The 12,577-nt window shown below is 38.6% G+C and overlaps 1 protein-coding gene across 7 annotated transcripts in view; it reads right to left on the minus strand.

The window, feature by feature from the left end:
* Nucleotides 1-3,362: 3,362 nt before the first annotated feature.
* Nucleotides 3,363-12,577, minus strand: part of LOC127624379 (serine/threonine-protein kinase MRCK beta-like) — a 101,530-nt gene continuing 92,315 nt past the window's right edge. Inside the window, exons 33-38 of one of the 7 annotated variants that reach the window (XM_052099176.1) lie at nt 10,964-11,084; nt 10,760-10,877; nt 9,616-9,807; nt 6,655-6,763; nt 6,463-6,533; nt 3,363-5,093 (exon numbers count right to left, since the gene is read on the minus strand). In XM_052099176.1, the coding sequence (XP_051955136.1) occupies nt 4,965-5,093; nt 6,463-6,533; nt 6,655-6,763; nt 9,616-9,807; nt 10,760-10,877; nt 10,964-11,084 (740 nt within the window). In that variant the 3' untranslated portion in view covers nt 3,363-4,964. Of the gene's footprint in view, nt 5,094-6,462; nt 6,534-6,654; nt 6,764-9,615; nt 9,811-10,759; nt 10,878-10,963; nt 11,085-12,577 lie in introns of all 7 variants that reach the window. The other 6 variants (XM_052099175.1, XM_052099177.1, XM_052099181.1 and 3 more) reach the window with 6 other exon arrangements.

A 12,577-nucleotide genomic window follows, 5' to 3' on the forward strand; every position in this document is an offset into this window, starting at 1 on the left:
TTGCCTTTTATGCTATACAAACCCTGAAATATAGATTTTTACAATGATTTATGCATTATAATTTCATAACATTTAAAAGTTGAATAATCTGCCATAAAACCATAATAAAAAAAATTATAGTAATACAAATAATTAGCTTCATTTTAAACAATACAATTACACAGCAATGCACAGCTTAACATTACACATACATTTGAAGGATTTTTTTAATGAATTTGAAATGCGTAAACCTTAAAAATAGGCTAAACTATTTTTGTGAGCTTATAGCATACTCTTCATAGCACCTGTATCATCTTTGTCCCTTTATTTTGTATTGCCTCAATTTGGGGATTAAAAATTGTGTAATGTATTGGGCATATATGGTTAATTCACAAGTGCAGTACAGTAGGTAAAGACCACTTAATTGACCGCCAGTCAAAGTTCTTGACTAAGGATCAAATTTGCTTAGAGGAAGAATATAAAAACCAAAAGCTTACTGTTTGACCAGGCATGAGCAGAAAGCCGGTCAGCCAGTATATACCAAAAGTTTGGAATAATGTACAGATTTTGCTGTTTCGGAAGGAAATTGGAACTTTAATTCACCAAAGTGGCATTCAACTGATCACAGAGTATAGTCAGGACATTACTGATGTAAAAAAAAAACAGCACCACCACTATTTGAAAAAAGTCATTTTTGATCAGCAGCCATCACTCCAACACCTTATCCTTGAGTAATCATGATACATTACTAATTTGGTACTAGAAAATCACTCGCCATTATATCAAACATTTGTTTCCTTAAATGAAGTTTAACATTGTCTTTGTGTTTGTTTTTTAGTTGCCACTGTATGCAATAGACCGGCATGTCTTAAGGTCAATATTAGGTCAAAATGGCAAAAAAGAAACAGCTTTCTCTCAACTTGTCAGTCAATCATTGTTTTGAGGAAGGAAGGCTATACAATGCTTGAAATTGCCAAGAGATGTGGAAGGCCAGATGTACAACTAAACAAGAGGACAGTACATCAGACGTTTGAGAAATAGATGCCTCACATGTCCTCAGCTGACAGCTTCATTGAATTCTACCTGCTCAACACCAGTTTCATGTACAACAGTAAAAAGACTCAGGGGTTCAGGCCTTATGGGAAGAATTGCAAAGAAAAAGACACTTTTGAAACAGAAAAACCAAAAGATAAGGTTAGAGTGGACAAAGAAACACCGATATTGGTCAACAGATAATTGGAAAAGAGTGTTATGGATCATAACCCCATTGAGCTCTTGTGGGATCAGCTAGACTGTAAGGTGTATGAGAAGTGCCCGACAAGACAGTCACATCTATGGCAAGTGCTACAGGAAGTGTGGAGTGAAGTGTCACCTGAGTATCTGGACAAACTGACAGCTTGAAGGTCAAGGATCTGTAAAGCTGTCATTGCTGCATGTGGAGGATTTTTTGATGAGAACACTTTGTAGGTTTAAGAAGTTCTGAATTTTTCTTTTTCAAATTGTGATAGTAAAATTCATGTTATTAATGTCCTGACTGATACATTGTGATCTGTTGAATATCACTTTGGCGAATAAAAGTACCAATTTATTTCCATAAGAGCAAAATCAGTACATTATTCCAAACATCTGGCCGCCATTGTAACCAATTAACTGGTAGGTCACCAAATAATTATAAAAAACACCTTCACCTACACCAATATGGTGGCAAATATTGAGAATTATTTCCAATAAGTAGTGTAACTGATTCAAAACGGTCAGTAAAAACAAGTTTCCCACCCTTTTAAACAAATAAATATACAAATGCAATATTTATTAGATGCAAGTTTACATTCACTTGGGTTGAAGTCATCAAAACTCATTTTGTTTAACCACTCCACAGATTTCATATTAGCAAACTAAAGTTTTGGCAAGTTGTTAAGAAAATACATTGTGTGTGACAAGCGGTTTTTCCAACAATTGTTTACAGACATATTGTTTCACTTTTAATTGACTATATCATGATTCCAGTGGGACAGAAGTTTACATACACTAAGTTAACTGTGTCTTAAGCAGCTTGGAAAATTCCAGAAAATTATGTCAAGCCTTTAGATAATTAGTTTCTGATCATAATGTGAAAATCTAAAGAAATCAGCCAAGATTTCAAGGAAAATGTTTTTTGGACCTCCACATGTTTGGTTCATTCTTTGGAGCAATTTCCAAATGCCTGAAGGTACCACGTTCATCTCTTCAAACAATAGTACACAAGTATAAGCACCATGGGACCACACAGCCATCATACCCCTAAGGAAGGAGGGACATTCTGTCTCCTAGAGATTAACATATTTTGGTGCGAAAAGTGAAAATCAATCCCAGAACAACAGCAAAGACCTTGAGAAGATGCTGGAGGAAACAGGTGGACAAGTATCTATATCCACAGTAAACGAGTCCATAACCTGAAAGGTTGCTCAGCAAGGAAGAAACCCCTGCTCCAAAACCACCTTAAAATAAGCCAGACTACAGTTTGCAAGTGCAAACTGACATTTCTCTTTTTGGAGAAATGTCTTCTGGTCTAATGAGACAAATTGAAGCCGTAATTACCAGCATGGGGATGGCAGCATCATGTTGTGGGGGTGCTTTGCTGCAGGAGGGATTGATGCACTTTACAAAATAGATGGCATAATGAGGAAGGACAACTATGTGGATCTATTTAAGCAAAATCTCAAGAAATCAGCCAGGAAGTTAAAGCTTGGTCGCAATTGGGTCTTCCAAAAGGACAATGACACAAAGTATACCTCCAAAATGGCTTAAAGACAACAGTCAAGATATTGGAGTGGCCATCACAAAGCCCTGACCTCAATCTGATATTTCTAGGCAGAACTGAAAAAGCCTGTGCGAGCAATGAGTCCTACAAACCTGACTCTGTTACACCAGTTCTGTCTAGAGGAATGGGCCAAAATTCCAGCAACTTATTGTGAGAAACTTGTGGAACGCTCCCCAAAACATTTGACCCAAGTTAAACAATTTAAAAGCAATGCTACCAAATACTAACAAAGTGTACGTAAACTTCTGACCCACTGGGTAAATAACGATAGAAATAAAAGCTGAGATATATCCTTCTCTCTATTATTATTTTGACATTTCACAATCTTAAAATAAAGTAGTGATCCTAACTGACCTAAGACAGGGAATGTTTTCAACAATTAAATGTTAGGAATTGTGAAAAACTACGTTTAAATGTATATGGCTAAGGTGTATGTAAACTTCTGACTTCAACTGTATATTCACTATATAAAATTCCAAAACTTTTCCAGGCCTAAAAAATAATGTATACATTTCATTATACTGTCATTTTCCATGACTGTGGGAACCCTGTAAATCATCCCAGGTATGAATCATGTTATAAAGGAACATTTTTCTAATATCCAGTGATTGAACACAAAAACACAACAGGTACTCTTTTATTGTTTGTTCCAATTTATGTGGCTAACAAGTCAATAATTACAAAGATTCAACCTGTGATTCTTTTTTCGTTCTTTTAAAGTAAAAGCAGTAGTGTTCTGAGGATCATCATCCATCTGATGAAGCAGACAGCTCAGGTGAAGTATAAAGAGGGGACAAGAGGTACAGGGAAAAAACATTCACACAAAAGCAATTCCTTGGACTAAAACATGTGCAAGTTTCTTACAGTGTTTAAGAAGGGCAGGGGACAATATAATACATTACCATCAGCCTTGTTAAAACCACTGAAATGCTTTAGCGGAGAGATTACTACTGAACAAAAGTTGACACTGAAGGCACACTTGAGTGATAATGGATATGTCAGCCATGTCTGCACATCGTATGTGTCCGCAGTCCTCTGGTGTCAACAAACAAACTCATATCAGCGTTCTGATACAAGTTTTTAACAGTCACAACATGTCGGCTTGCTTACATGTGTAAAACATGGCTATGGAGAGATAACCTTATCAAATACACTTTTTTTAAACTTTTATTTTTAAATAGAGCACACAAAGCAGCAGCAGCTTGAGAGAAACTACTGAAATCCTATGAATATTTTAGCTGTGTGCCATTCTCTTTTTTATTAATAAAACACTTCTATATGTAATGTCTGTTCCTTTTTATGCTTTCTTTTTCTCCAAGTGATAAGCAGTGTTCCATCAACTAGATATCTTTGTGGGAAACATCTAAAGTTAAACATTAATACTATAAAGGCTGGCTTAAATGCAGAGTTTGAGAGAAATTATATAATAAAAGTGCCCTCCGGTTTGGCTTAAAACACCCAAAGTCAGACAAATGTCATTGCCTAAGTGTCACCGTTCTATTGCTCATATGAGATGAGGCGAACCTTTTCACTGGTCCGTCGAGAGCAGTGAGGAATTGTGTTACTGGTCCAATTTGTTTATACAAGAATGTCTCCATTCCTTCTGTCTAATACGCCTTTTCCTTCTTCCCCCATGATGAGTGTTTAACTTCCTGATAATATACATTTAAAAAAACAGCATACAAAGTCTCTTTTCCCTCCATTCTGTACTTTGAAGGGAAGTTAATAATCCTCTATAACCTCTGTAACTAACAGATCAGTCCAAGAAGCAATTCTGACACAGCAGATGTAATGTATCTGTTCATTTACTAAAGTAAATAATAATTAAAAATAAAAAAACTTGCAGGAGCATGGCATGAAATTAAGATTAAATATAAAAACAGGTCCATCATACTGCTAATCTGACCCTGTTAGTGACAATACCACAACATCTCCACCAAGAGGCAGGCTTGGACTTTTTTTGTTGTTGTTGTTGTTGTTAATCTGATACTCTGTGGTGTTTTGCCAGAGTGTTCCACTTGTGGTGATATATCCATTCTCACTTCTACCCAGTACCAGGAATGGGGGTAGACTTTTGGCCCTTGTGCTGGGTGAGCAGGTGACAGAAGTGTCCTGGCACTTTTTTCCTTGCAGAGTTGAGATGTTCAGTGTATGGGGGCTGTCTTGTAAATGTAAAGGGCCATTTTCAGCCATCCAGGGTTTGATCTAGGCTGTCCAGAGTGAGCTGACTGCGGTGGGGAGAGTTGGGGCTCGGGGGGCTGCTGGGGTTGGAGCTGTTGGAGGGGGTGGAGTGTTTAGTGGAGTCAGAGTCTGGCTGCAGGAGGAAAACAAGAATAGGGAAATAGGTAAAGAAACAGTATCAGCATATCTGTTCTTCATTGTCTAGTCAGTTTTCAAAATGTATTCTTCCATTTAAGGGCGTTTCTTCAACTTCAGGCACTTTTAGCACTGTGAAAAGTAGTCTTGTTAAAACATTTTTCACACATTCATTTTAAAATCTTATCTACTAATAATGTCCAGCAGTTAATGTAAACACATCACACTACGCATTACTCCCATTTACATGTGGCTCTGTCAGTAAGCGGCTTTCTCCACCGCAATGTAATTTTCCTGCAACACTTGAGTAAATAATAAACATGGCATCTGGGGAAGACTGCTATTTTATTCCCTGTTGCTTCACTTAATTTCCAGATATTGCAGAGTTGTTGCTGTGTTTATTTCCTTAACTTTCCATCGCAACCTGCAGTGGAATTGCGCTACAAAAGTGGGGTTTCCCTCTTAAATAAAACTCTGGGATTCCCCCAATGTACGTGCGCATATGTGGGAACGTGAGGGACAGTCAGTATTTTACATTGGTGTGTATAAATGGGTATAGTTTTGAGAAACTTCATGAGGTATCATGCTGGGATGCTTTTTAAACAGTATTGAAGGAGTTCCCATCTATGTTGGGCACTTATTGGATGCTTTTCTTTATTATTTGGTTTTCTTTATTATTTGGTTTAATTTTTTTTATTAGATTTTAGTTATAATGAAATAAATTTATATGTTGGCACAATTCAATTTTTGTCAACAAAAATAATTTAAAACATTTAAGCATACGCCTTCAGATCAAAAGATTTTTAAGATCATGAGAAACATTTCAGTCAAGTGTTTCAAAAGTTTTGACTGGTAGTGTGTGTGTTTGCATAAATACACACACACACACACACACACACACACACACACACACACACACACACACACACACACACACACACACACACACACATATATATCTCATTTAAAAAAGTACATTTTCATGGTTCAGTCAGTACTGTTTATTTTTATAATAAAAGTTCAGCACTACTTTACTTCTAATGTTCATTCAGTATCAATTTTAAAAACTATCAGTTGATTAATCGGTTATCGGCAGTTACTGCCCAACTTAGTTTTTGGTATCGGTAAAATCCACTATTGGTAGACCTCTAGTCAGTTGTACTTTGAAAAGTGGGGCAGTTATTACACCTCACAAAATCAGAACAGAAGAGATCTTTCTCAGTGGCCAAAACCACCTCAAAGCTCCTGAAGAAATCATGTATTTAAAGCAGTTTTCAAAATCTGGGGCAAACGAAATAAAAAAAATATTTGAGCTTTAGAGCTCATCCAGGTAGACACAAAATTTAAATGTAGCTCTGAAGTTTTACCTCTCTTTCATAGTCTTGATCTTGATCACAAATACTTCGAGATGACCCTGCGGCACCAAAATCTCCTCCTCCTTCAAGCACAAAGAACAAGTTGAAGGCATTGAGATGGCAAGTTTCACAATTATTAGGCATGTATAGCCATATGCCCATACCAGTCAGCATATGTGCATGTATGTAACGAACGACACTCACCTGAGGCAGTGCGGGTAATGTGGGTCTTACTCCTCTGTTGCCGTGATATACTAGACAGAGGGCGTTGCTTTTCTTTTGATGGGTCTTCCTGAGAAGAGGGCATCACACTCTGAAGCAGAGGGACAAAGAGTCAAACATGCACATATAGAGTTGGCCATAATCATATACACTTAAATATACCCTAGTTTTCAATCTAAACATATTTTGCACCAACACTATTGGTTTGCCAATGTGTTTAATGCACAAATTACACTGATCAGCCACAACATTAAAACCACATGCCTAATATCGTGTAGGCCCCCCTCGTGCCACCAAAATAGCTCTTACCCATTGAGGCATGGACTCCACAAGACCTCTGAAGGCATCCTGTGGTATCTGGCACCAAGACGTTAGCAGCAGGTCCTTTAAGTCCTGTAAGTTGCGAGGTAGGGCCACCATCCCATAGATGCTTAATCGGATTAAGATCTGGGGAATTTTGAGTCAACACTACCAACAGGCCACTACCATCAGGTAATACCGTTGACATGAAGGGGTGTACATGGTCTGAAACAATCTTTAAGTAGTTGATACGTGTCAAAGTAACATCCACATCTGGCAGTGGATAGGGGTGAGCATAGGCACTATGACCGGTCTGTGGCTATGCAGCCCCATACGTAGCAATGTACTGTGTTGTTCTGACACCTTGCTATCATGGCCAGCATAGTTTTCGAAATCTGAGCTACAGTAGATGGGATCGGAACAGACGGGCTAGCCTTCGCTCCCCAGTCCCCACGCACATCAATGAGCCTTGGGCGCCCATGACTCGTCGCTGATTCACTGGTTGTCCTTCCTTGGACCACTTTTGATAGGTACAACCACTGCATACCGGGAACACCCCACAAGACCTGCCGTTTTGGAGATGCTCTGACCCAGTCGTCTAGCCATCACAATTTGGCCCTTGTCAAAGTTGCGCAGATTCTTACACTTGCCCCTTTTTCCTACTTCCAACACATGAAATTCAAGAACTGACTGTTCACTTGCTGCTTACTATATCCAACCCCTTGACAGGTGCCATTGTAATAAAATAATGTTACTCACTTCACCTGTCAGTGGTTTTAATGTTGTAGCTGATCAGTGTATATTCAACATGGATGTAAAAGTGGGCTCTTTTTTGGGTGTCTTCACATTTATCCTTTAACTGAGCTCCATCACCTGATGAAAACCGATATAGACTGGCAAAAGCACTAGTGAGTTTGTTTTTCAAACAGTCCATTTCAGTTCAGAACATTCAAGACATGTATCAACATTTTTATGCTTAAAATCTGCCCATATTTTCACACTGATAATTTACTCACCCTCATGAACTTCTTTCTCATACAGAACACAAATGGAGATATTTTAAAGAATGTCACAATCACTGATTTCCATAGCATAGCAGTTGATAGACTCACTTTAGAACTTAAAGAATAATAGTTTTTCACATGACTTGAGCATCATATTCCAAGTCTTCAGAAGTCTTCAGAATGATTTGATCTCAGATCAAATCATTGATCAACTCACGTATACAAAGCACAAAATAAAATACATCATTGAGATCAAACCTCTTTGGTTCTTGCCAATGATGTCATGACCCAAGAACCAATGAGGGTTATCATGTAAAATGATTGTATGGCTTAAGAAAACTTGGAATAAGACACAAAAGTGATGCTTTTTTAAAGATGCACTCAGTAATATTGTATGTATGTCACATTGGACATGCACTGACTCCAAGGGGCATAAATGTAGCATCATCCAAACTCAGTAGTTTCCAGTTACCAATGCCATTGTAGAAATGTGATACTCTCAGTCAGCCATACTTAATTTGATCCATGAGCGACAGTTTCAAATATTACTGAGATTAGATGAGCAGTATTCAGCTGGTCATGAGATCCTAATAAGGTGGCGCCCATGAGGGGACCCACTTCATGTAGAATAAAACAGCATTTATAAGGTTACTAATATGTTTGAGGTCTTCATCTTATGCAAGTGGTTATGAATTTTATACATATGTTTCAACATTGCTATTCATTCTTTAGAAGTAAAACTATTTTAACAAGGAAAAACATTACTGAGTGCACCTATAAAGGCTTAGTTCACCAAAAAATTTAAATTCTCTCTCTCTCATCATTTTCTCAACCTCATGACATCCCAGACGTGTGATAAGAAAAGAAAGCCAAAGCCAGGAGATAAATTCTCCTCCCTGCCCAGTATGTGGCGATACTCACGAAGAATGCATGTTGCCAATATCAACAGAAGAATGTATAAGCGAAAATGGAGATTTACAGTACAAAAAGGACTTAAATATTGATCTGTTTCTCACCCACACCTATCATATCTCTTCTGAAGGCATGGATTTATCCACTGGATATGTATAGATTACATTTATGCTGCTTTTGTGCTTTTTGGAACTTCTGGTCACCATTCACTTGCATTGTATGGACTTACAGTCCTGATATTTTCTTTTAAACATCTATGTTTGTGTTCTGCAGAAGTCATATACATCTGGGATGGCATGAGGGTGAGTAAATGAGGTGAGAATTAAAATTGTGGGGTGAAATATCCAAGATATGTCCTTTAAGCTTTAAATTGAGTCACTTATCACCTGCTATTGCATACAAATCAGTGATCATGATATTATTTAAAATGTATCCTCATAATCCGCAGAAGAAAGCAAGCCATATGGGTTTAGAATGACATGAGGGTAAGTAAATTATGACAAAATTGTAATTTTTTGGTGAACTATTCCTTTAATTGAACAGAAGTACCTCTGATCTTCATTCAATCAGAGTCACTGCACTCAAGGATGAACAAAGAGTTCAGCAGGACAGATATGACATAAAATTGGAGGAGTGGGAAGAAAAGGAAGAAGAGGGACTGGAGGGTGTGGTGAGGGGAGGAGGCATGGGGAATGGGAAGAGGATGTGGGGTGGGTTGCTAGCCTACCCTTCCCAGGGAGGATGTGGAAGGAGAGGAGGAGGAAGAGGAGAACTGAAGCAGGCTCTGCTGGGAGGAAGGCTCTTTCTGCAGATAGAGCCCGGCAGAGACAGGACTCATGTGATAGACGTGCTCAAAGTTGGTCGGAGGGGAAATCAGGGCATGGTGACGAGAGGATGAGGGGGAGGGAGTCTCATTCGGCTGCTGCCACGGCAACCGGAGGACAGAGCAAATCCACAACCAGAGCGAAAAACAGAAGGAGAGAAGTGAAGAGGAAAAAGAGAGACAGAGAAAAGGGTGTGAGGGTGGAAGAGTGTGGAGCTGGCAGGCTTTGAATAAGAAGAAACATGCAGAGAGAAGTGAAAGATTTTGGTGCTGTGCAGTTGTAAAATGAAAAGGATGTTATGATGAGTAATAAAGCCCTAGCAGTCTATTGATGAACAGTATTTCTTAATGCCACTTTCCTAAATCATCATAAACCACAACCATATTGAAGCCACCACTGAAGTGCATTTAAGCACAAAAAACAAAATAGGGGTGGCAATATTTGGGCATTTCGTGATTCAATGTCAAAATAATTCTCAAAGCATCTCAATTGTTTCAGCAGGTCTCTCATCTAATACGAAGAATTTAATTCATCAGTCAGTAGCGCAGTACCAAATGACCTGAATCTGGTATGTCGGATTAGTGAGACACCTAAAATGGGAAACTCAGAAACACAGCCTTAAAGGTGCACTCAAAATTAAAAAAAGTTTATTGGGTTACTGACATGACCGGAGTCTATATCTAATGTGAGTGTATGTAATTAACATCATATTAAAAAAAATTAAATAAATGCTATTCATGTCTTTGTGTAAAACTTACTGAGTGCACCGCTAAAAAAACAAGGCTTCAGTGTCTTATTCTAGGGCACACTGGTGAGAGACTGGTTTTGGCAGGACAGGGATTTTAATAACTCTTCAGCTGGTTGGTTGTCCCATGCAGATATGACCATGAAATCTGTGTTACCAAACAAGGAGCTTATCAGTTATGCCATTAGCATCAAATGTGCTTTCACATCGAGATCAAGTGAGAAAAATGACCCCTTTTTTGAACATTGTGTTAAGCTGGAACTGATCGCCTGATGTCGACTAAGCTAGAATGAAGGCATTACCAGAGGCAGATCCATGAGGACTTGCATGCCGTCGCCTGGGCCCATGTGAGCGACATGGTTGAAGTTGGTGGGGTTGGAGATAAGCTTGGATCTCATTTCAGGATCCCTCAGCATCTCCCTATGGAAGACAAAGTAATATAAAAGGCATTAGAAGCAGTGCATCAGTGAGTCAGTTACAGAAATTGAAGGCTAAAGGCACCAAACCTCCTCTGTTGCAGCCGCTCCTCCTCTGGGACTCTGAAAAGGAACTTTCTCTTGCTGCGCGTCCTAACCATAAGCTTCTTGCTGTTGTCTGAGGTCTCTGGGATGGCAAGTTCACAGCCTTCTGCAGGGAACAAGGGAATGAAAGACAGTGTAAATGTGAAGAAAGAGCATTGATCACAATGTTGATAACGAACGAAAGTTGACACTGTCCAAAAAATCGGATACATTTCCAGCATTATTACATGGCTCTCTGGAATTCTCAATTCTGACTGGTCAATGGTGCCATCTAGCGGCCTGATATTTCTCAGTAACAACCGCACAACCACGTATCAGACTGCTCATATGGGTATCTAAGCCATCTTTACTACTTCTCGGATCACTATGCGATCTCTATCAAAAATATTTCAACTCAAGTTTCATGTGCATTAATTTACATATTTGGCAAGTAGCCAACTTGTAATAAGATGCCTATGAGCAGTAAGATGGTCATTTATTAAACAAAAAAAACAAAAAAACAACAACAACTGAACTCCGTTGTTCAGCGATTATTTCTTCTCAGATAATTACACAATTTCAAAGCAAAACAATATTTTACGTCCATGTATATTTCTTTATTAATTTACAGTCAGCCGAATGTTATCACAAAATAAACCCTCCACTTCACTTTGGGGTCCTGATCTCATTTTGCGATAACAATCGGCTAACTGTACATTATCCCTTACTTAAAGGGATAGTTCACCCAAAAATGAAAATTCTTTCATTATTTACTCACCTTTATGCAATCGGTCCATACAATGCAAGTGAATAGGTACCAACATTTTGAAGCTCCTAAAATCCCATAAGTCAGCATAAAAGTAAACTATTTGACTCCAGAGGTTGAATCCATATCTTCATTAATGATATGACAGGTGTAGGTGAGAAACAAAAACATTTTTTTTTTTATCATAAATTGTCCTCCTATCTTGAAGGGAGCAATATGCATGAAGAATGTGAATCTCCAAAAACAGGAGGAGGAGAATGTAAAAATGAAATTGACTGAGCAGTGAGGAGAATTTATAATAAAAAAAGGACTTTAATATTGATCGGTTTCTCGCCTACACCTATCATATCCCTTCTGGGGCGGCTGTGGCTCAGGTGGTAGAGCGGGTTGGCCGCTAATCGCAGGGTTGGAGGTTCGATTCCTGGCCCACATGACTCCAAATGATGAAGTGTCCTTGGGCAAGACACTGAACCCCAAGTTGCTCCCAATGGCAGGCTAGCGCCTTGCATGGCAGTTCTGACACCATTGGTGTATGAGTGTTAATGGGTGAATGAGACACAGGGTAAAGCGCTTTGGTAACCTCTAAGGTTAAAAAAGGTGCTATATAAGTGAAGACCATTTACCATTCTGAAGATATGGATTTAACCACTGGAGCATATGGATTAGTTTTATGCTGACTTGTGTGATTTTTGGAGTTTAGAAATCACTTGCATTGTGTGGGCCTACAGAGATGAAATATTCTTCTAAAAATCTTCATTTGTTTTCTGCAGAAAAAAGAAAGTCATACACATCTGGGATGGCATGAGGGTAATGAGAGTAAATGAAGAGAGAATTTTGGGTGAACTATCCCTTTT

The sequence above is a fragment of the Xyrauchen texanus genome, chromosome 30, assembly GCF_025860055.1.
Source record: "Xyrauchen texanus isolate HMW12.3.18 chromosome 30, RBS_HiC_50CHRs, whole genome shotgun sequence".
Classification (NCBI taxonomy): domain Eukaryota; kingdom Metazoa; phylum Chordata; class Actinopteri; order Cypriniformes; family Catostomidae; genus Xyrauchen; species Xyrauchen texanus.